Below are 22,194 nucleotides of genomic sequence, written 5' to 3' on the forward strand. Positions count from 1 at the left end.
AGATTGATCACCTGTCACAGCAGCTCTCCATCATCTCTCCTCACACCTCTCTAAACAGAACCAACTAAGCTGTCACACAAAATGGAGAACTTTTCATGTCCCATCAAAAAGCTGTTGTGCCACCATAATGGTGACATATCTGGGAGAGCTGCGGGGCGGGGATCATCCATCACTCACATGCTCAGGGCAAAGGATGTAGACCACAGTTCCCAGCAGAAACTACTGTGTACTAAAATATCCCTCTTCACAGCACCCAAATATCCCGCATGCACATGGAGGAAGTAAGCGTGTTATTCAATTCATTCATGCAATGTGGCTGGGACAAAGGCACATACATATACATTTGGAGTTCAAACTGAAAATGAGAGCATCTGAAATGTCGTTACTAATTAATAATTGTTGGCATGCTCAGGCAAATGTTAAATGCTATGTCAGAGTTGAAGCAAGGAGCTGGTCTGTAAACCGCGATGTTTACCTTAGATTGTCTGAGTAATCTTTTTGCTGTTCGCGTTGGTTTTCTCTTCCAACTAATCTGGAAGTTTATTCAACCATGTTGTCAATTTGTCAACAATTACTTTAGTGAGAACAGTGTCATCAAGTTGGAAAAACATGTAGATGTTTTCTTTTAGAAATGTCTTAACATAGTTAATCCATACAGACTATATGGGAAGTCTTTACATTTTGTAATTTAGAAATACTCCACAAGAGATTATTCTGTGTGTAAAAGAAAAATGATACAATACTGCAAAGAAAACTAGAAAAGTAAAATGTTTACTGATTGATTGATTGATTGAATTGATTTTGGACAATTCTGCAAATCTTTCAGTTACTTTCAGTGTTAATATTGAAGGATGGACAATATTTCAGTTTGAAACATTTGCTGTTTTAATGGTTTATTTTTCTTTTGTTTTTTCTGTCTCCCATAATTTCCAAATCTGGAACAAATAGTAAGAGGCACATAATGATCCACTGTTGAAGATGCTCTGATGGATGTCACACTCTAATGAAGGTTTTGATAAAAGAAAAAAGTTGTTACTGTAGGTTATTGAAAAAACGTTTCTCTCCTTGTCAGCATGAATGTGCTCAGGAAAGATATAGCTAGGCATAGAATCAACACAAAACTTGATCGAAAGAAGCGGGGGAGGACTGGAGAAGCGGCGAACATGCAGCGCCAGCGTCCTCTCTCAGTCACTCTGTATGAGGAAACACGATAGTCAACAACGTGTACTTGTACTTCCAAGGCAGACAGCTTGACTTGACTGAAGCAGGAAAAGCACAGGTGTAAATAATAACATTAGCGATGGCTCCATTCCATTGAGTGAGTCCCAATAAGCCATGTCAGCGTGTGCACATATGCTATAACAGAACCTTGGATTTTGCTCCCTTAAATGAAATTCAGCTATCATTACAGTATGTATGTACATCATTACAGTGTACAGTATGTGATGAACAAATGTACAAAAATGCCGTCATCCTATTTGTCCACCCTTTTGTCCATTTCACTCTCCGTATCAATATTGTTTATGGGCCTGCAGTGCCTTTAGGGTGGAGGCACTGAGTGTGCCAGCAGTCTACTTAGTGTACTGGAACCATCTGGGATTGCATTGTTCCTCCCTGTGGATGGGGAAGGAGGAGGACTGACTGCAAGAATTTCAGTAAGAGGCCCGTAAGAGTCAGTGCCAGCATCTCCTTAGCTGACTCAGGTAATATTCGAGGTCAGACACACCACGAGGCTCATCCACCCAGCAGTCCAAATGCCTTGTTTAATTTGGAGCATATGATTTCCAAAATAATTGATTGTCGACTTAATGCAATGGCCCACATGAAATATCAGGACCCCTTATATAGCATGTTAGCATGTCTGACATATTGCCAAGACCAGGTTCTTGACAAACCTAAGAGGTTATTATGAAGTAATGAAAAGCATGTATGTAATGTTGCCACAGCAGTTCTTTCTCTTTATTTCTGGTAAAAAAAAAAAAAGCCTTGCTGCAGCATTCTGACAGAATGGAGCTGAGCCACTGACTGATGGTTACGGGGAGTAAATAAGTCGCTGCCCTAATCAAAATGATAGAAAGCAAGCATAAAAGCAAGAATCTCTCTGTATCAGAATCTGGAACAATCTTGTTTGTGCAATTTGTTTTAACGTTAGAAAACATTTTCAGTTAAAACTCAATTTCTTCATCTAATTTATTTCTTGCGGCAGCTGACCAGTATGACGACTAACAACAGTTAGGGACTATGTGCACATGTCTAAGTATGAACACAGTTGTCTGCTGTTCATTGAGCAGCATCCTGCTCTTTAGCAGTGGTGGTTTAAGGAGCTGTAAAGTATCAACCTCTTTCCCCACCTATATTTCCCAGCTGCTTCGTCACAGTTGTAAAATCAAAATGACATTTTTCATTGACACTTCCAGCTCTGCTCTGACAACTTTTACCTCCATTTACAAGTGACAAGCCCCCTGCAGCTGATGTAGAATGCAGAAAAGCATTCCCTTATTGCCAACTATTATCATAATTATTTTACATAATTATTACAAATATGTCTCTGCAACTGCTGTGACTGTGTCAGCCAAAGACTTAATTTGCCAACTCTCCTGTAAAAAGGACAATACATTTGAATTTAGTCTTATTGATTGCTTCGCAAGGTAGGCGTCACATTTTTACGAGATGGATATTTCATTTTAGAATGTTTTTAGTTTATTAGACTGTTTCTCCTTCAGTATTGGTTTACAAGACTGGCCTAGCATACTCAGACAAACTGAAGTGAAACCTGTTTTCTGGGAGAGTGCGTTAATATACAGCTAGTGTTATTGAAAGGCTGGCAGGCTGAATTGTACCCTGTCAAAGCTAGCACAAACTTCAGCCTTGGGCTCAGCAAACAGTAGAGCAAGTTAATGCATCGTCTCTGGTAAAGGGCCAGTGCAGGCAGGTTCTTGTGGGGTTAATGGACAGTGTGCAGTCTCATACCTGACAAAAACACAAATGATGCAGCTGTTAAAAGACTGTTGGTTGAATCGCTGTTTCTGGGTGTCCATCCCTGTTCATTTTCTACTCTGTGTCAGCTGCTGTCACATTATGGCACTATCAGCATGGCTCATAGCCAAAGCCAAAGCACCATACATTTCTGAAATGCACTTTACTGGCAAATTGAGGGCCGTAAAGGACACTGCTATTTGAATATTTTGATTATACTATATATTTTAGATAGATTTTAAGTTAGTTCTTTGCATTCAACCTTTCCAACTACCTGACAAGATGAGTAATTTAAATATATATATTCAAAATATTTAGCCCTTTATAGCCCTGTGATTGACGGGCGATCAGTCCTGGGTGTACCCCACCTCTCGCCCAATGTCAGGTTCGATTGGTTTCGATTCTTGCCCCCTGCGACCCTGAAGTTAAGAGGTACAGACAATGGATGGATGGATGGATGGATTTAGCCAAAATAAAATTTAGGATTTATGACCACAATCATAATCTTCAACACGAGAAAAAAGATGGACAGTTGTCTTTGCATATTGTGTCAGCCTTGTTGGTTTCACGTACTCTAAAAACCAATCAGTATATGTGACCCAACACAGCAATATTTAACAAATATATATGGTGTGTACTATATGGCATTTAAAAAATATTGTTCTAGTAATTGTTTTTCAATGAATATACAAGAAATCAACACACTTCACCATTTCATATGAACAAAAATTAATAAAATGCACACCACCTGATGTCAATCAAACTGTGACTTTAGTATGCCGCCAACAGTTCATCCAACATTCATCCAACTACTAATTCTACTAAGTCTTCATATAGCCTATATCCTATATTCACAACTTGATATAATAATTTACTACTCTAAGTAGCCCCTCCATTTTCGTCGGTGCAATGGATTGTGGGAGACATTACTGAGCACAATGTAGAAAACAGTTAAAGTCTGTCGGCCTAGTACAGCTTTCCAAACTCTCAGATGTGTTAATTGAACAATTCAAACAAGAACAAAATAAATAGCTCAACACGACTATAATAACGTATATAGTTTCTCCAAATTCATCACAAATTACACTTTTAATGACTACTTCAGTCTCAAAATTATTCAACCCCCTGAATAGAATCCCTCATAAGAGCACTCATTTGCAACTCAGGTGTTGTCTCAAGCACACCTGATGCAAATAATCAAGGACCTCATTAGTTGTATCAGGTGTGCTTGAGATAGAACAGGTCAATCACCTGGACTGGCTGGGGGGGGGTTGTTCACAGTGACGTTTGGTTGCATGTTAGAAATATGGGTAAGTCAAGAGAATTGTTAAGAGAGGAGAGCATTGCCTTGCACACACAAGGAAAGGGATGCAGAAAGATAGCAAAGGTACTGAATGTTCCTAGAGATACTGTTGGAAGCATAGTTCACAAGTTCAAATCTAAAAGAACACTGGCTGCACTACCTGGATGTGGCAGAAAGAGGAAGATATCAACAGCTGCCACCAGATTTTTGAGGAGGCAGGAGGCCAAAAACCCTCAAACTGCAAAAGACCTGCAGTAAGACTTGGTGGCAGCAGGCACTGAGGTTTCAGTTTCTACAGTAAGGAGCATACTAAACACTGAAGGCCTCCATGCCCATACTCCAGGACGAACACCACTACTGACCCAATAGCACAAAACGGGTCTAATGTGTTCAAAACCATTTAAATAAGCCAGAAATGTTTTTTGGGATTCTGTTCTGTGTAACGATGAAACAAAACTGGCACTTTTTGGGTCAATGGATCAGAGGTATGTCAGGAGGAGGAAAAATTAGGCATATGCTGAAAAGAACCCCCTGCCTACAGTGAAGCATGGCGGTGGCTTGGTGATGCTCTGGGGCTGCTTTGCTTCTTCTGGCACTGAAAACCTTCAGGATTTGGAGGGGAAGATGGATTCAATCAAGTATCAGGAAATCTTAGGAGACAACGTCATGCCATCTGTGAGGAAGCTGAAGCTTCGGCGTCATAGGACCTTTCAATAGGACATTGATCTCAGCATAAGTCCACCGAGGCTTGGCTTCAGAAAAAGTCCTGGAAGATACTAGAGTGGCCGTCACAGTCTCCTGACTTGAATCACATTGATAATCTCTGGTGGGATTTGAAGAAGGCCGTTGCAGCACACAAACCCAAGAACATTAGAGAGCTGGAGGCTGTTGCTCATGAGGAATAGGCTAAGATTCCTCAGGAACCCTGTCAGAACCTGGTGTCTGGCTATGCAGGTTTGCACGTGTGCACCAGGTCATGACACAAAAAAGGTGCTCTACTAAGTATTAAAGATGCTTTTCAAGAGGGGGTTGAATAATTTTGACTGCAGTAGTCATTAAAAGTGGCAGACTGTGTTGAATTTGGAGAAACTGCTTGTAATGTTAGTTGTGTTGAGCTATTTCAATTGTTCTCGTTTGAGTTGTTCATGAAACACAGCTGAAAGTTTGTAAATTGTAAATGCCAATACACCTAATTTGCAATGAGGGTTGAATAAGTTTGGATACTAGTGTACATGCTGGGGTGTGGTTCCTTTTTTAAAACTTGCCTAAAAAGAGCATGTAAATCAGGGACAGGGATGGATGACATGTCCATGTTTTCTACAGTATATGGCATATCATTAAGAAGACAGATATGGGATGAGGTGAAGTTTTTAGATCAAAGTTCATCAGTGTGATGTTGAACATGGTCCATAAAAAGCACAGGAGGAGGTTTAGCTGATTTAGCTAAATATAACTCACAGGTAAAGGCCTCATTCAGACTGCTTTGTGGGTCTTTGTTGGTGAGGAGGTGAGGTTGTCTAATTGAATTTAGGTGGAAGTCTCACCTCACTCATTGTCCATCGTTCATCATCTGTACAGCTCTGGGGGCTCTGATGTTTTGTCACTGTACATGTGTGTAGACACATACTGTGCTACGTCTTAACACAGTGCATAGCATTAAAAATCCGGCCAGTGTGTCTGGATGTGATGGTGAAGGAACACGTGTGTGATGAAGCATCGCGACCCATCGACTCAGCACGCACAGTCCTTGGGGGTGTCTGCTACTTTTGGTGGTGATAAAGAAGCTCAGTAGGCCCTGATTAATGGCCACAGCACCAGTGGAATGACACATCGCAGTCGCAGCACTGAGACACAGACTGAACATCCATCAACACTGCACAGACAGCAATCCCTAAACCTCACATCACCAAATTGTTTGGAGGAAGGAGAGCAGAGCATGGGGCAGGTTTTAAAAATAAAGCACTCTGCCTCAGTAAGTAGATCAATTGTGCAGAAAAATATTATTGATAATATATACACATCTATTGCATTGTAGCAGAGAGAAAAACTGTGATTAGAGAGACTTCATAAATCACATAAAACATGCACTGATAGCTGCATACTCAAAATACTTTTTATATCTGGTCGGGGCTCTGTGACATACCCAGGATATTTTCTTGGTTTCTGGGACAATGAAACGCCAATGACAGACAGTTGCAGGGAATAAGGAAGAAAATCTAAAAACAGGGTGGCATGTTGCCCAAATGTCTACAGGGACCATTCTGCCGCAGAACCATCTCAATTCTGACCCCTGCTATAGCAGCCTGTCCGGCCATGCTTCATGTTAAAGTGTCCCTCAGTGAGTCACTGTGCCCTAACATGATCACTCAATGGACTAGAGCGTCAGAACAGAGCCAAAAACAGGGATGATATGGGACAGTTAAAGAAACGGGGACAGAAAATGGCAGCAGCAGTGAGCAGCTTTCATGTTTCAGAAACTGCCAAATGTGTTCATACTGATACAGATAGGCGGAAATCTTGTTTTCAGATAAACATCACACTGACTAAAAATAGTGCAAAGATACATCCTCCAGACCCTTTGTTTTTGAGCAACATTGTGAAAAGTGCATGATGCGTCACTGCTGGATTAGACAGATTTTCAGAAAATGTAAAACAAAAAGCCTTTGAAATTGTAAGGCACAAAACAATAAACGTTCTTCATACTAATGAACTCCCCGTCCAGGATAACTTTGAAAACACCTGATTTTGATGAATTTCTCAATTTTTTTCACTCACATGTGCATTGCTCATCATTAACACATCTCGTAATTGTAATTCCAACATTAGAGGAAAGCTTAAAGTCTTGTGTTGAAATGGGTATCTATTTCTTTCTTATTATAAGAGCAAGTTATAAACCATCAAATACACTTAGCCCCAACTAGCCCCATAATTTCATTTCTTATTATTTATTTGTTTTTTGGCTTGTTTTGGCTTTGGCGGGCCAGACCTTGTCCGCAGGCCACCTAATGGGGTTCGGTGACCTACAGTAAGTGATTTGAATGGTCAGCCCTCTGAATGTAATACAAGCATTACCTCCACCTGCAGCCTTTTGGAAAAAGACATTAACATTAGCGTTTGTTTTTAATGTCAGCATGCTTGCCTGCATGTTCTTTTGGCTTAGCTGTTTTGGCTCTGCGTTTTGGCTCATTGTCAGTAGGGTTGAGGGTGAATTTAGCCCATAAGTCTATTACTTTCTCCCCTCCAAGAATCGCTCTAACTAGCTTACATTAGGGGCAGAGACACATTACTAAAATGCAAGATATCAAGCATCTAAATCAAGGGACGGTGCTGTTTTAGTAATGAGGAGAATGATTCCACTGATGCAAGCATGCCCTTAAGTGACAGTGCATTATAACAGTAATTAACCTATGTGTCCCTTTGTCCGTTATTGTATTGTTTTGTTTTCAATACACTCATAAAACTTTCAAACATTTCATCATAGCTTTATGATTAAAGTTTACTTTTATCTAGTTTAGTCTTGAAAAGTTCAGACGTCTTCCTAGTTTTCATTGAAGATATAAGCACTGGAGAGGAATCTGCTCCATACAGACCAGACTCAGACCCCTTTTCTCTCTGTTTCCTGGTGTCTTTGCTGTGTCTCTGCCGGAGCCTGTCTGAGTCACAGTGATAGTCACCAACGTGGCCTCAAACCCTCCGCAAATGCTGTGCCTCTCTCGTAAAACAACTAAATGATGTGACAGCAGATGCACAAGGCAAGGGAGCTTTAGTGGTTTAAATAGCAGAGCTGAAAGGAGTATAAAATCACTCAAGGACAGATGATGAAAGGGTGCAGTGATTCAACACCAGGCAAAGGTTCAACACAACATATCTGTGCCAACAGACAGCAGGGCATTGTTACTCAGACTCACTGTTAGGGATAATACCCTTAGATCAAATAAGGACAAATAATAGACAAAACTGAGCTGGTGGCAGAGGATTGTGGGTGCAGATATTGTTCAATGTTCACTAACAACCAGTGATGGATGGGCAAATAGCAATTAGACAAATGTAGATTATCAAACTTTTTTGGCTTCATGCGCCACTGAGCAACTTTCATAGGAATGAACAGAGCCCCATCTCCACACACAAAGCTGTATCCAGCTCCCTTTATACATCGATGGGGAATATTCACACACTTCATAATGAAGTTCGCAGCTTTAAAGTTTCCAACCGTGATTGTGATTCCAGTATCCTTATATAGAGGCAATGCCTGTTTTCTGGCAAATTCGTGGGCCTGTAAAGTGTTTTGATATTATATACTGTGATTTGAAGGATTTTACATTAGCCAGCTATATGAATCAGAAACAACATGGACGCAACAACAGTGGCAACGTTTGGTTACAGTTAGCAGGAGGCAAAAACTATTAGCAACAATCACCATAGCAACTCCTCACCTGCTCTCATGGTAGATTTACATTACATAACCGCTACAACATAATTAGATATTACAGGAAAATGAAGCTTGCGGCTTTAATCATCCCCTTTGTAACTGTGATCCTGATGCCATTATATATAACATTAATATGAACTTGAATAAGCAGCTGAGGTTTCGGCTAACGTTGGCAGAAGATGTTGACAAAAGGCTCGAGTATTAGCCACTCATCAGCTTCTTTCATGGTAAATCCACTTACACAACCCATGGGTGTATCATAATAAGGCCTTTTAATAAATCCATGACACAACCTAACAAGCAACTGCAACACATTTAGATATTACAGGAAAATTAAGTTAGCAGCTTTTATCTCTGAAAGACTTTGCTGATTCTAGGTTGCATTTTATTGGGTATTGTCAGACTGACTTTAGATTTTCTTTCGATAAGTGAGTCTTCCTTTTTTTGGTTTCTTTGCAGTGTAGACAGTTGTTGGCAATGCTGGAATGGTAACTTTTTAGTTAGAGTTTCCACAATTGAATCAGGCTTTCACAGGCATCTGAAGGGATGCGCATGTCCATCTGCATTTGTAGAAAAGACAATAGGACTGCTCTCTCTCTGAGAGGACCTGCTATCTCCCATCGCAGACGAGATTTTCTAAAGCCTGGAAACAGAGCCAAGAGGAGGTGCAGAAGTCTAGTATTCTCTCAGACCACTTGAATTATAATGTTGAAAGATGATTATGGAAACTTTGCCCAGTGACACCTAACTTAAACTGCTCTACCCAGCTCTAATGTGTATGCAAAAGTCCTGACTCCCTGGAAATGCAATGGCAATACTTTTTTCCTGCACGAGTTTAGCATCTAACACTGAACATGGCTGTGGTTGGGTGTGGTCAGAAGTGTGCACTGTTTCAGCTGTAACCACACCAAACAATATCGTCTAGGTTAGTCCAAGAAGAACAAGAATTTCAGGGGGCATTAAGTTGGTCTCTAACAAGATATTATAGCCTGTATCCTTTATTTTTTATGGTCAAAACATTACATGTCAAATTTTGAGGAAATTGAATCTGACTCTCTTGTTTCTACATCACTCATATATAAAACAAAAAGCTGAAGTATAGATACTCATTTTATTGCATAATTCAACTGACAGTGTTTCCAATCATTTCTCAGCCAAATCTGTCAAACTGTAAATGTGCTGTGCATTTCCTTATTTATAAGGCCGCAATTCTCTGTCACAAAAGACTATATTCATCGGTTCTGTTGGGTTTATTTGGTCTTAACATGATAGTGCAAGCATTGTTGTCTGGTGTTATGAGGTCTGCTGTAGCACTTTCCCAACCTGACCCTCCTCTTGTGATGCAGGTGCTGAAGGGATGCAAGAAGCTGGCCATGTCAGTGTGTTCTATGGGTCGGATCCCAGGAGGCTACATCACCAACCATGTGTACAGCTGGGTGGACCCTCAGGGCCGGAGCGTGTCCCCGCCACCTGATAGCCAGGAGGCCAACCAGAGGCAAGGGCACAGCATGGACGACAGGACGGTAAGAACAATATGTATATGGTGGTGGTACAAGAGAAAAAACTTCCAGTATAAAAGGCAGGTATAGTAGATGTAATTCATTGTACAATTCAAAATCAAAAAATTGTGAAGAACAGACACACAGTGCAGTGCACACTTTAAAAGTGAACACTTCTCTGTGAAAGGAAATATACTGTTGTGGGTTTTTGAAAAGGCATCTGCCAGATTCAAAACTATTTATTACCAGGGGATGATATAGAGGTTTTTGTAATTGTCCTCCCGCTCATGTCTAATAGTCAGGTCAGGACTAGAAATGGCTCTCTGAGGACAGTCATCATGACCTTTTGTGTTGTGGCATTTTGAAAAACAGACTCCACAGAAAACAGGTATCCACTACAAGCCCACAGAAGACTGAATCAAAAGAAGACATGTGAAAAAACACCTGCTACCATGCTTTCTGACTGGATTACTATTCACCCTTATTAATAGTATATTAAGAATCCATCTTACAACACAACAGAAAAGTTTAGTCAATCAATCACCTAGCTACCTAATAAATGTGTTAGAATTACAGTTAACTAACCAGTTTGCTTCCCCCTACCTCGGTGGCAGGTGGTCTTTGATTGATGCTTTAAACTAAACACAGTTTAAAATCACAATCTACAGGGAGCCAATGTAGTGATACAGTGTGGGGGCCCAGCTGTGAGTATCTTTAATGTGAGAGTGAAAATATAGGCCAATGACAAGCAAATGATCATCAATTAGCAGGCTGTAAGTCACATTTGTAGAAAAAACAATCCACTCTTGAAAACTGGTACTGTACGTTAGCATTCAGCGCAAGTCAGCAATCCTGTCTCCTAGAAGTCAAGTTGAGTCAAGTCAAAGTTTGTTATAGCACAGTATCACATGGTATGTCTCTAAGGTATCCTTTGTAAAACTATATGTAATTGTATTATTAGCAACTTAGAGCTTTGCTTCTAAAGTCTAACCGATGATCAATAATAAGCAAGTTTGTGGTGACTCGCTTTTTTTTAATTGTGTTTTAAGAAACTTTTTAAGTTTCTACAGGATTACTGTGAAAGTACGTATTTTGGTTAGAGATTGATTCAGCAGTGGAGCTCTTATGCTTTAAAGTTAGTTTATATAAATAATAATAGTTCTAATAGTTCAGCATTGTTCATGCAGAGCTCCACCCATGAACTGAATCAGGAAAACTGGATCAGTCCAATAGAAATTGATTTCAGTTTACTCTGGTCTTCATGGTAATTACATCAACAATTAGACAGTATCATTGAGTCTGCTCTTCTCAGGAGATCAATGGTCCACTTAGGCAGAACAGCATTGCCCTGACACACACTTGGCTGACACAAGTTTCAAATCGTCTCATTGCTAGACATTTTTGTGGAGAAAACAAGGCAGGGGGATTGATATCCTTACTGCCATTGTAGGATGCATCCGTACATCCTACTGTAGCTCCATGGCTAAAATTGCTGCATAAGTAGTTCCATGATGCCAATACTCTGAATGCAGCTCTGCAGAGTTGAATGGGATTCAGTTAGGGTGATCCGTCCAAGAACAGATTTCTGCCTGCGGCATTAAATGTTGATACACCACAGGGGCAAGAGGATACTTCAGAAAACTGCTTACATTTGCTCATATTAAGTTGAGCTTGGATGCCCTGGAGGAGTTCTAATTAAAAGGTGAGGAGTGGAGTTTCTGGTTAGAGGCTGGAGAAACTCTTACTATACAGAGGCAAAATGGCCTGTCCTATAAAATAGGGAGCAATGATTTGTTGGCTCCTTATCTGGAGAACTTAAACAGTTAACATGCCTAATAAATGGGCCACTCACTAGAAGTGAGCTATGCTGCTAACTTTAATCCACTAGAGGTGATGTATATCGCCTCACCTCTAGTGGATTAAAGTGATTCAAGAAAAAAAAGCAGCCTTTCCATTAGAGGGCTTTCATTTATTAGTTGTGGTACAAGCTGCTCTTTGCCTTGTAGGCTCTTGTTCAGGTGATCAGTGAGATCCACTAAAAATGCCAACCAGAGAGGATCACTGAGCTCATGAAGAGGTCCTTCTCTCTTCAAAACTGGTTCATTTCTGATCCCAGGGAATGAAACCGCTGCAGCACAGAGCCACGACTTAGCCAGCGCACATGAGAATGGTAGAGCAGGCCAGGCCAGGCCCACCCCAGCCCCAGCATCAGAGAGGGAAGCTTGGAATAGTCTGTGCTAGAGCCCTGCTGCTCGAATTAACAGCCTTACCTCCACTTTCTTGCCCCTCGGCGGACATCGTAGATTCCTTTGCGCTCGCCTGTCCCAGCTGGAGCTCCATCCGTCGTACCTCCACACAGCTCGTCCCATTTAAGTCCCATCATGCCAACTGCACCTGGCACAGCTTCAAAAACATCCTCACCCGTCCTGGTGCTCTTTAGCCTGCTAACATCCAGCAGCTCCTCCGTAATGCAGAAGTGATCTTCATTAGTTATTAGCTGTGCTCTCATCGCACACTGCGTCTCAAACTTTCTACTCTCACTTGCTCTCTTACGTTTCCTTAATTCTGCCATTTTGGGTCACCTGTAGCACATTTCTTCTTCTATTACTCATTTTATAGAGAAGCTGCCTCGTTCAAGATAGTTACTCCACCTAGCGGTGAGACTAAGAAGTAGTAAGAAGAAGTGATCGGGAGTAGCTGATTAGTCTTTGAATGAGCGCTAGAGAGTCTTCGAGGAGTGAAGAATAATCTGGCAGTGAGTGAGTAGTGAAGGCTTAAATACTGGCTTAATGAGTGATCAGTAGAAGGTGCGTGGAACAGGTGAGAGTTGGCTGATTGGTGGGAGTGGCTGGCAGGTGAGTGGAAAACTACTGAGAGGAGGGTTAACCAGAAGATGGACTGTGACAATTGCCCTTTTTTCTCTCCGTTAACAATAGTCGCCATTATGTTCTCTGGGCACTTCAGAGTTTACAGAGGAGCTCAGTGATGTTTGCCAAGCTGGCCGCTTGGGAACACTCAACTGTGCTGCTAAGGAGAAACTCTGTACCTATGTTCTGCACCAGCTCCGCCTCAGACATCAAACTTATTTTTCTAGCAAGATCATTCTCTACTAGGGAAACTGGAATTCCAATATATCATAGTGCACAGACATATATTTTCAAGGTACATATTATTAAATGCTTGTTGACATTTGAAGGTGCAATGTGGGAAATTAAGCCAAAAAAATAGGGGCCAGCATCTTGCTTCCTCCTCTCACTTTCTTCCATTCACTATCCTCCTCCCCAAATATAGCCAAATATTTACAACCTGTAATTTTGCAAAGCAGGATTGTACAACAAAATGAAATGAAAATGAAAGTGTAGCCCTTTCATGCTACACACACATAGAACATACTGTATACAGATAATTCATTTTATAATAGAACTGATTGAATATATTCAATTCAATTCAATTCAATTTATTTTGTATAGCCCAATATCACAACAGAGTGTCTCATAGTGCTTTACAAAGTTCACTGAAATAAACAAGAAGTTTAAGCGAACAAACAATCTAATAAAGAGTCCAGCAGTCGATGAGGCCAATGGATCAGTCCGGTGGATCAGTCCGAGGCATCACCTGCCCTTTATGACCCTCCTTCTTCGGGAAGGAAAAACTCAAAAAACCCAGTGGGAAAAGAGAAACCTCCGGGAGCACCACAGTGAAGGAGAGATCCAGCTCCCAAGGACGGACAGGCTGTAGCCTTGGACAGACGCACATCCATTGGCTGATGGAGAACCACATCAGCGGGACCAGGACCAGGATCCATAGGAACCAGAGAACCACATCAGCAGAACCAGGACCAGGATCCACAGGAACCAGAGAACCACATTAGCGGGACCGGGACCAGGACCCACAGGAACCAGAGAACCACATCAGCAGGGCCAGGACCAGGATCCACAGGATCCACAGGATCCACAGGAACCTGAGAGATGAGAAAGCACAGAAAGGCTCCGGGGAAGATAGCAAGTTAGAGGCAGACATTTGACTGACATGAGACATAATGATGGAGAGGAAGAGGAGGAGAGAGAATAGAGGAGCTCAGTGCACCATAGGAGTCCCCCGAATTGTGGTCTCTTCTTTTAGTTCTCGTCAGAACACGAGCAGCAGCGTTCTGGACCAGCTGGAGAGTCTTTAAGGACTTATTGGGGCAGCCTGATAATAATGACTTACAAATATATAAAATAAAATATAAAATAGAATAGAATTAAAAAATTGTTTTTTTAAAATATACATATATACATTTAAACACCCAAATATACCCAGGTAATAATGTAGTGCATTTTTGGAATTTGCATCTATGAGATTGTAAACAGCAGATTCAGGATAATGGTGATAATATTCATCACCTTCGTCACCATCTTCATCTTCACAAAGCTAGACATCTGGGAAACATTGCCGATCATCCTTACTGGATTTGAGCTCCAAGCAACACAGAGTCTGCCTCTGTCCGCCTCTCTGTCAGTGAAGAGCAGGAGGCTGTTCCAGAGCGCTGAGATGAAGCCAAGTCTTTGTAAAGATGTGGGCACAATACAGTCTGTGGCCCGTTTTGTTTCATTCAAAAGTCCACTACTCTTAATCTAAACTGAAAAATAACATTAAAACAGAAATATAGTGGTGTTTGAAGGAGCTGTGGCTGCTGCATCTGGAATGTTTTTCAGTACGGTTAATGTTTTTTTTGACCTTTGCTGTTGGACTGAGGGCTGACTGGACGCTACAGTGACTCACAATTGCCCCTGAGGTACAGAGTGGTATTACGCGACAGTATGGGTTGGGGCTAGCTGGTTAGCATGATAACTTCAGCAGCAATCTCTGCAACACAGTACATAGATACACATAACATAACACCAATACTAGTATTTCTTCACATTCTGTTGATATTTTTAGGTAATTTTAACATTTTTAAAACTAAAATTCTAGCCAAGTCTTTCATACTATTCCTTTGTATTTTATTCTGTTTGTATTATTATTTTACATTATTTTACATGATATATTGCAGGGAGAATTTTCCTAAAAGCTTTCAGTGAATAGTAACCAGTGGCACATGGTCAAGAGTGTGAATGTATGGAGCACATTGTTTTGGTCATTTTGAGGCAGAAGTAAGCTGGCGCACTCCTGTGATGCAGTTTGAAAACAGTGCTGATGTAGGAGGTGTGATGACCCTGACTTCAGTCATGATCAATTCAGTCACTTCTCCTCCTTCCCATTAAAGGCAGTGCACTCTGTGCTGCAGCACCCTGACAATTTGGTGGTGACAGAGAACACTCCAGAGTGGCTCTGCTGTAAAAGCTTCTCTCAGAAGGAACATTCTTGTGTATTATAAAGTCCCAAATCTTCACACACTTAATGCACAATGTGTAGAGTAAGCGCCTCAATCCTTTTTCAGCACAACCAGTTTAATATCAAATAAAGGGACCACTGGGTGTATTGGTTTGCTCTTTGTGTTTTTATTCTCTTAGTCTTGACTCATATTATCAATACCATTTATCTATCTAACCATTTGTCCTCCACCCTGTACCCATTTATCCAGGGTATGGTGGCAGCAGGTGAAGGGAAGTAGCGCAGATGTCCTTAGGCAAGGGTTAGAATGTAGATCACCTGGCTAATTGAGAGCTTCACCTTCAGGCTTAAAATGATCTCACTCCCCAGCTTCGTCTCAAACTTGAACTTACTTCACACTGAGAGCAAACCAATTCCTAATCCAAAGTGAATAATTCATCATTTTTGAGCAGGATAACATGGCCCCAAATTTAAAACCCTCCACAATCAGCTGCAAACCCCCCCCCCCATTATCTGCAGTCCCCACTGTTTTCGTCCACCATCTTACTAACAGCGCTTAGCTTCCTGACCAGAGTATAGCACTCCTGTATAACATAACTATGGAGAAATACATATCCACATTTTAAATGAGGTGCCTCACCTTAACGTGAAAAGCATGACCCCTGTGAGTGCCTAACACAATGTTAATGTGAACCGCTGAATGGTTTGGTTTATTGACAACACTGAGGGATCTGAATGTCATGTCTCCCCAATAGGTAAACCTGAATATGGATGATGGTCGCTCTTTGGGTCTAATGATCAGGGGCGGTGCTGAGTATGGGCTGGGGATCTACATTACTGGAGTGGACCCTGGATCTGCTGCAGACGCTGGTGCACTAAAGGTACCCAAAAAAATCTCAACCCAAACCTGTCTTCATTCACTGTTAAATTACACTACAAAACCTGTCCAACATGCCCAATTTAATGAGAATTGAGATCTTTGAGATGTTTAGGATCATTACTCGATGTCATCTAAGAATAAATGGTTCTAGGTTTTACTAAAGCCATTTTTGTCTCCGTTACTATGTTTGGCCAGTACATTCCCACATTAACTAAAATCTTTCCATGGGATTAATTCAGATCAGTGCTTCCAGACTTGCCACACTGTAAAATGCTTCCAACTATTTACTATTTACTATTTACTAATTTACAGCTTTTCTTTCTGTGTGAGAATGTGAGGTGCTTTGAGGTAAATGCTAATCATGCTCACAATGAAAATGGTAATATGCTGAAGTTACAGTAATGTACACAATGGCCAGGATATCAGATTCGCAGGTACTGTATGTAGAGATAATCCAATTACTGAGATCTATCCAATTATCTATCTATCTATCTATCTATCTATCTATCTATCTATCTATCTATCTATCTATCTATCTATCTATCTATCTATCTATCTATCTATCTATCTATCTATCTATCTATCTATCTATCTATCAGCATCCACTTTCCACTTCGATGTGGTTTTCTATCTTTCTCAGCAACCAGATAACTCTGGGATGGTTCTGTGACTCTTAGACATGGATTAAATGAGTTGTGAAGATTTATATCACTGTGCCAGCTATCATCAAAGACATCTGCTATCTGATTGTGATGAACCTGTTAGCACTCCTGCCACCTGCTCCCCGTTAGACCGCTAAACCTGTTAGTGTTGCTACCATCTGCTACCTGCCTTACAGCCTCAGTCAGGCAGCTGACAACGCTGCCACGACAGGCTTGCAAAAATGCTTTACTAGCCATGCTATATCTCTGATGTGTGCCTTTAGGTCAACTTTCTGCTTCAACAAGCAGGCCACTCTAACTGCTATTTTTCATCCTGCCTGAGGCAAGAAGAACAGATGCTAGTGTTTCCTACCTGTAGACAATATGGTTGAAACCTCAATATGGCTTTCATGATAATATTACACCATGCCCTACTTGGGGATAAAAATAAACCATCACATTTTATTTATTTATTATGGTTTGATTCCTTACTAGTCCAAACTAATTGGGACACCTTCGAAAAATACACAGAGAAAAGGAAGATCAAAAATCCAGAGCTTGAAAGGCATTCTAAAAATTCAAATGTTGTCCCTTGAAAGATGGAGTGTGACATTTCTGATTTTCTTTGACAGAGAGAGATGAGTTTATGTATCATTGATGATTGGCTGGTCATGCTGCAGAACTGGAGCTTTTGACATACTGTGACAGAAAATGTAAAAACAGGAAAAAAGGGAGTGAGTCGAGAGACTGAAAGAGCTGAAAGAGAGGAGGTGCATGTCAAAGGAAATGGTGGATGTTTTTCGCTTCTACTCTCTACTTCTACTCACAGATGTGCCTCCATTCACTGCTACTCTGCAGCTATTCATTGTTTGTGAATGAGAGCTGTTCCCATCTCTACAGTGTCTGTGTCTGTGTGTGGTGATCTGGCTGCACCACGTTTAGTGATCCTGCCAGTGGGAGCAGCAGGTGGAGAAAAAGGCTGTGTACCATTTCCTGGAAAACCATCCCTCCTCCCCTGTTTACATCCATCCCTCCATCTCTGTCTGCCAGTGGTGTGGCGGTAAATGAGTGCAGCAGGTGATCATCTACCTGCGTCTCCTAGAAATTTTCTTTAAATAGAACTGATTTGCAACAGTAAATTGGTTTTCAATGGAAATGTAATGGTGACTGAATCATGTTTTCTATTAACAAAATGAGGAATTGCTATTAATTAATTAACCTGGCGAGCCACAAAAATGTTGATACTGATCAGAAAAGCGTTGACTGACAACATATTTTGTTTGTTTTCTGTATTTCATTTCATATACATTTCATTTGTTTGTGACAAATCACTACCTGAATTCCATACTGCTGAGTTACTATTAAAAGTAATACCAGCTCATGCCCTAAGAATTTTTTATGATGGAAGTGAAGGAAGTTGAAATAACTTTAATTTGATGAACAAATGTAAATGTTTTGAAATACTACACGTTTATTTTGAATGACGGTTTTGATCATATTCTTCCCCAGTCCATTCACCATTAACCATGTGCCGAGGCAGAAGTGGTAACTTTCTGAATCCGACAGTGGAAGCAGCATACTCATGCAGCGACTGACCAAGTTTGTGGGGTTGTGAAAGCATTCAGGGTTTGAACTTTTCCCAACATTTCTCTTAGATCCTTCACAGTTCAGTCCCTTTTGAGTGACACCATGAAGTCCTTTGAGGAGAAAACTACCAAAAAGTGTGGGCTGTCATCCCCATTTGCACAATTCATATGTTTTGCCCCTCCTTCAAGCCTGTTCAAGGCTATTGGTTGGACAGTAAGCACTGGGGAGACACCATAGAAAATGTTGTGGACATTCAAGGTCTCTAGATGATGAATGTTTCTCTGAATGTTTCTGGTGACCTTTCCAGCTTCCAGTTCTTTGTTCACTGTTGGGCTAAAATTCCTGCTTACACAAGGAATGTTGTATCAAAATCTAATGAGCAAAATCATGTTTCTCAGAAGACCACCTGTAGGCCCAAAGGCTAAATACAATACAACTTTACCATACTGCAAATGCTTTTCACTGGGTTCATTTAAGGACAAAATACTAAATTAAATTACTTTTTAAGATTTATAGTTTTGCTGTTATGAATTGGAAGGCAGCACTGAACCCTTTTACATAGTGTGAAATTGTGCTGTTAAATATTCCTGAACTCAGCATTTCTGGAAAAGTAGCAGATCCATCATTGCAGCTCTGTGTGAACAGGCCTGGCTGAAAGTCATATTACTCATTTATATTTGTGCAACACAGTGACACTTAGTGTTGTCTGTTCATTACTTTATGAGATTGAAATGCTCGGCCAAGTCCACCGGAAAGTGATATAAATATGCTCTAAATCCATTCCATTAGAAGCTTTCCTAACCTTGGAGAGGTTTCTTTGACGCCAGATTAGAAATCTGAACCAATGAACGAATCTGAAGAGCAAGTTCGGTTCCGTGTATGTATTGTTTAATAAAATTTCACAAGCTGGTGTGGATGAGAAATATTTTTTGAATATTATTTGAATTTGGCCTCTCAGAGCAGATGTCCTTTACTTATTTTTCCGACAGTGTGCGTGTTTGTGTGCTCTATCCCAGTATCACATGCTATGACTTGATCTTTAATTAGTGTCATCCCCTCTCGCGTTAGCTTAGGCTGGCAATGATATGGTCATTAACAGCCACTCTTTTTCTCGCTGTAACCACCTGGGGGCCACTGCATGCCAGCAAACTCCTCCTGCTGCTGAAAATAGTAATTTGCCCTCTCTCTGTAAAAAGGACAAATACATTGCACCTCCAGCAGCCTACACACACACACACACACTATATCACACTTCATCATGAATGATCAATGAAACTCACTGACTCGCAACTTGTAAATTATCACAGCAGGGTGTGAGTGGAAGTCTTGCAGTTGGGGGAGAGAATATTTAACCCAGGTCATGGGTGTCATGTCAAGTGAGAATGGCAAAGAGTGGCACCTCCTATTCCTTAGCATATAGTGTATCTATTTCTATTGTAATAATTATTTGTAATTTTTTTTACAGAATCAAATCAGCCAAAGAATGTAGTGGGACAACGTCTTGAGCATGTCCCTGTTTGTGAATAATCATCAACAAAATATGTAAATCAAGGTTTGTCTTATCCTCAGAGGGCAAAGTTATAGAGTTTCATTGAAGCTGCATCTGCATCACATGATCATGGTGGTCCGGGGAGACGAGCAGACGAGAAGTTAATAACACATTTTTGCCTCTACTCTTCCTGCTGTAATACAGTGGGAGCCGTTTTTCTGCTGCTTTCAGCACTCCCAAGTGTTTTCCTGCATCCTTCGCTATCTCAGTCCTTAGAAATAGGCCCTATTATACTATCTATTATATTATATATTTATATATGGACACAAATTCTGTTGACCACTAACTGATGTCGGTACTGATACTCTGTAACTTCAGCGTATGAGTCCTCTACTGGTGTATCCTCAAATAATCATCTCTACAGGACTTAACAATGTATTATGACTCAGATGAAGCAGTTGACCATTAGTGATGCAGACATGAGTAAAAATTACATAAGCTATGACCTCTATCTGTATCACAGGGTTTTGCAGAAACATATTATTTTCTGCACTGTTCCCTGGAGCATCCAATCCTCATTATATGAGGCACTTTACCAATTTTGTTCATATAGTAAAGGTCAGTTTACTAGTCATGAGGTCTAACTTTATCTTTACCTCATATGGGATTGGAATTTTATTACAAAAAAACTGTGTCACAAACTGGGGTATGGTGCTTTAAAGACAAAGACAGTAAACGGGCACGTGTGTTCCCTTTGGGGGGGTTTGAAATGTTTTGACCATTCTGTTTTAATCTGTTTCAAATCCCCCCAGCTCTGTGGAACTTTAGTACTAACTTGTTTGACTGATTCTTGAACAAATATGATGCTACATGTAAATATTGTTAACCTCTCTATGGTATGTAATGATATTTTTCAGATCTTAGAGCCTTACCAAATAACCATGGCACAGGAAAGTTGATTTTCAATTAAAACAGCCATAGATGATGCTGTGAAGAATGATAAAAGAGAGCTTTAGTGAGGAATTTCAACTCACCTACTTTCTCACCTCCACACACTTCTCAGCTCCCAATAATGGAATACAGGTTGTCTGATTGTTGTTTTAATAAGGTTAAACTGCTTGTGTTCTTGCAATTCCATTATTGGAAAGAGAGAGTGGGTAAGGAACTGCAGATGCTGTTTGACAATCTGACAAGCACTTTGTTTGAAGCATGCTTGTGCCTCCCCTTTGCTATAGGTCATTAAATTCTAAAGGGTTCATCCCTTTGAGAGCATCAATGTGCTCAGCAAAGTCCATGGGACACTGGATCAGGTGATATCCATCTCTCATATTTGACATTTTGTCTTGAGTATGGCACAAGAGAAAAGCTAATGCTAGTGCTCAAAATGAAGTGGGATTATCCTGGATGGGCTTTAATATTTCATGTTTGTTTTTTTTTATTGCATGATTGTGGCACTAGGTGGGGGGTACATTTTAGTGGGGTACTAATTTATTTTATTCTTATGAATATTATGAATATCTACAGCTTATCACAAATATCTACAGCAAATTCCATGTGCCTAATATCTGCAAAACTAAAGACATTCCTGTCAGCATCAGCTGTACAATGTATTTAGTCAATCAGGAAATGGTAGCATGCTAACATGCTAAACTAAGAGAGTGAAAACATTACACCTGCTAAACATCAGCATGTTGACATGGTCTCTGTGGGGATATAATAACACTGAGGTTAGCATTTATCTCAAAGCACCACTGTACAACCACAGAGAAACTAGAGCCTTGTTGAAATATTTTGTGAGGAATCACCCTGTAGGGACCATGAATATGCATGGTACTTTTCATGTCACTCTAGTTTATAGCGGTAGATATCTCACTCCAGACGAAACTGCACAGACAGACAATGCCAGTCGTTTTCGTTATTTTTGTTTTAGCTTCCATTGTATACGTTTTCACTTTACTTAAAGTTAACCCATAAAAACCCACCTGCAAAATTATACTTAATGTAAAAGGTTTCATAACATCAGCACTACCCTGTGACCCACATGTCTCACAGTAAAGAGAAAGAAAGACTATAG

General features: G+C 40.5%; 1 protein-coding gene across 1 annotated transcript in view; it reads left to right on the forward strand.

Moving 5' to 3' along the window:
• whrnb (whirlin b) overlaps positions 1-22,194 on the forward strand; it is a 62,314-nt gene that overhangs the window by 16,468 nt on the left and 23,652 nt on the right. Inside the window, exons 2-3 of the mRNA XM_070834370.1 lie at positions 10,055-10,231; positions 16,279-16,404. Of these exons, the coding sequence (XP_070690471.1) occupies positions 10,055-10,231; positions 16,279-16,404 (303 nt within the window). The remainder of the gene's footprint in view (positions 1-10,054; positions 10,232-16,278; positions 16,405-22,194) is intronic.

The sequence above is a fragment of the Pempheris klunzingeri genome, chromosome 7 (genome assembly GCF_042242105.1).
Source record: "Pempheris klunzingeri isolate RE-2024b chromosome 7, fPemKlu1.hap1, whole genome shotgun sequence".
NCBI lineage: Eukaryota > Metazoa > Chordata > Actinopteri > Acropomatiformes > Pempheridae > Pempheris > Pempheris klunzingeri.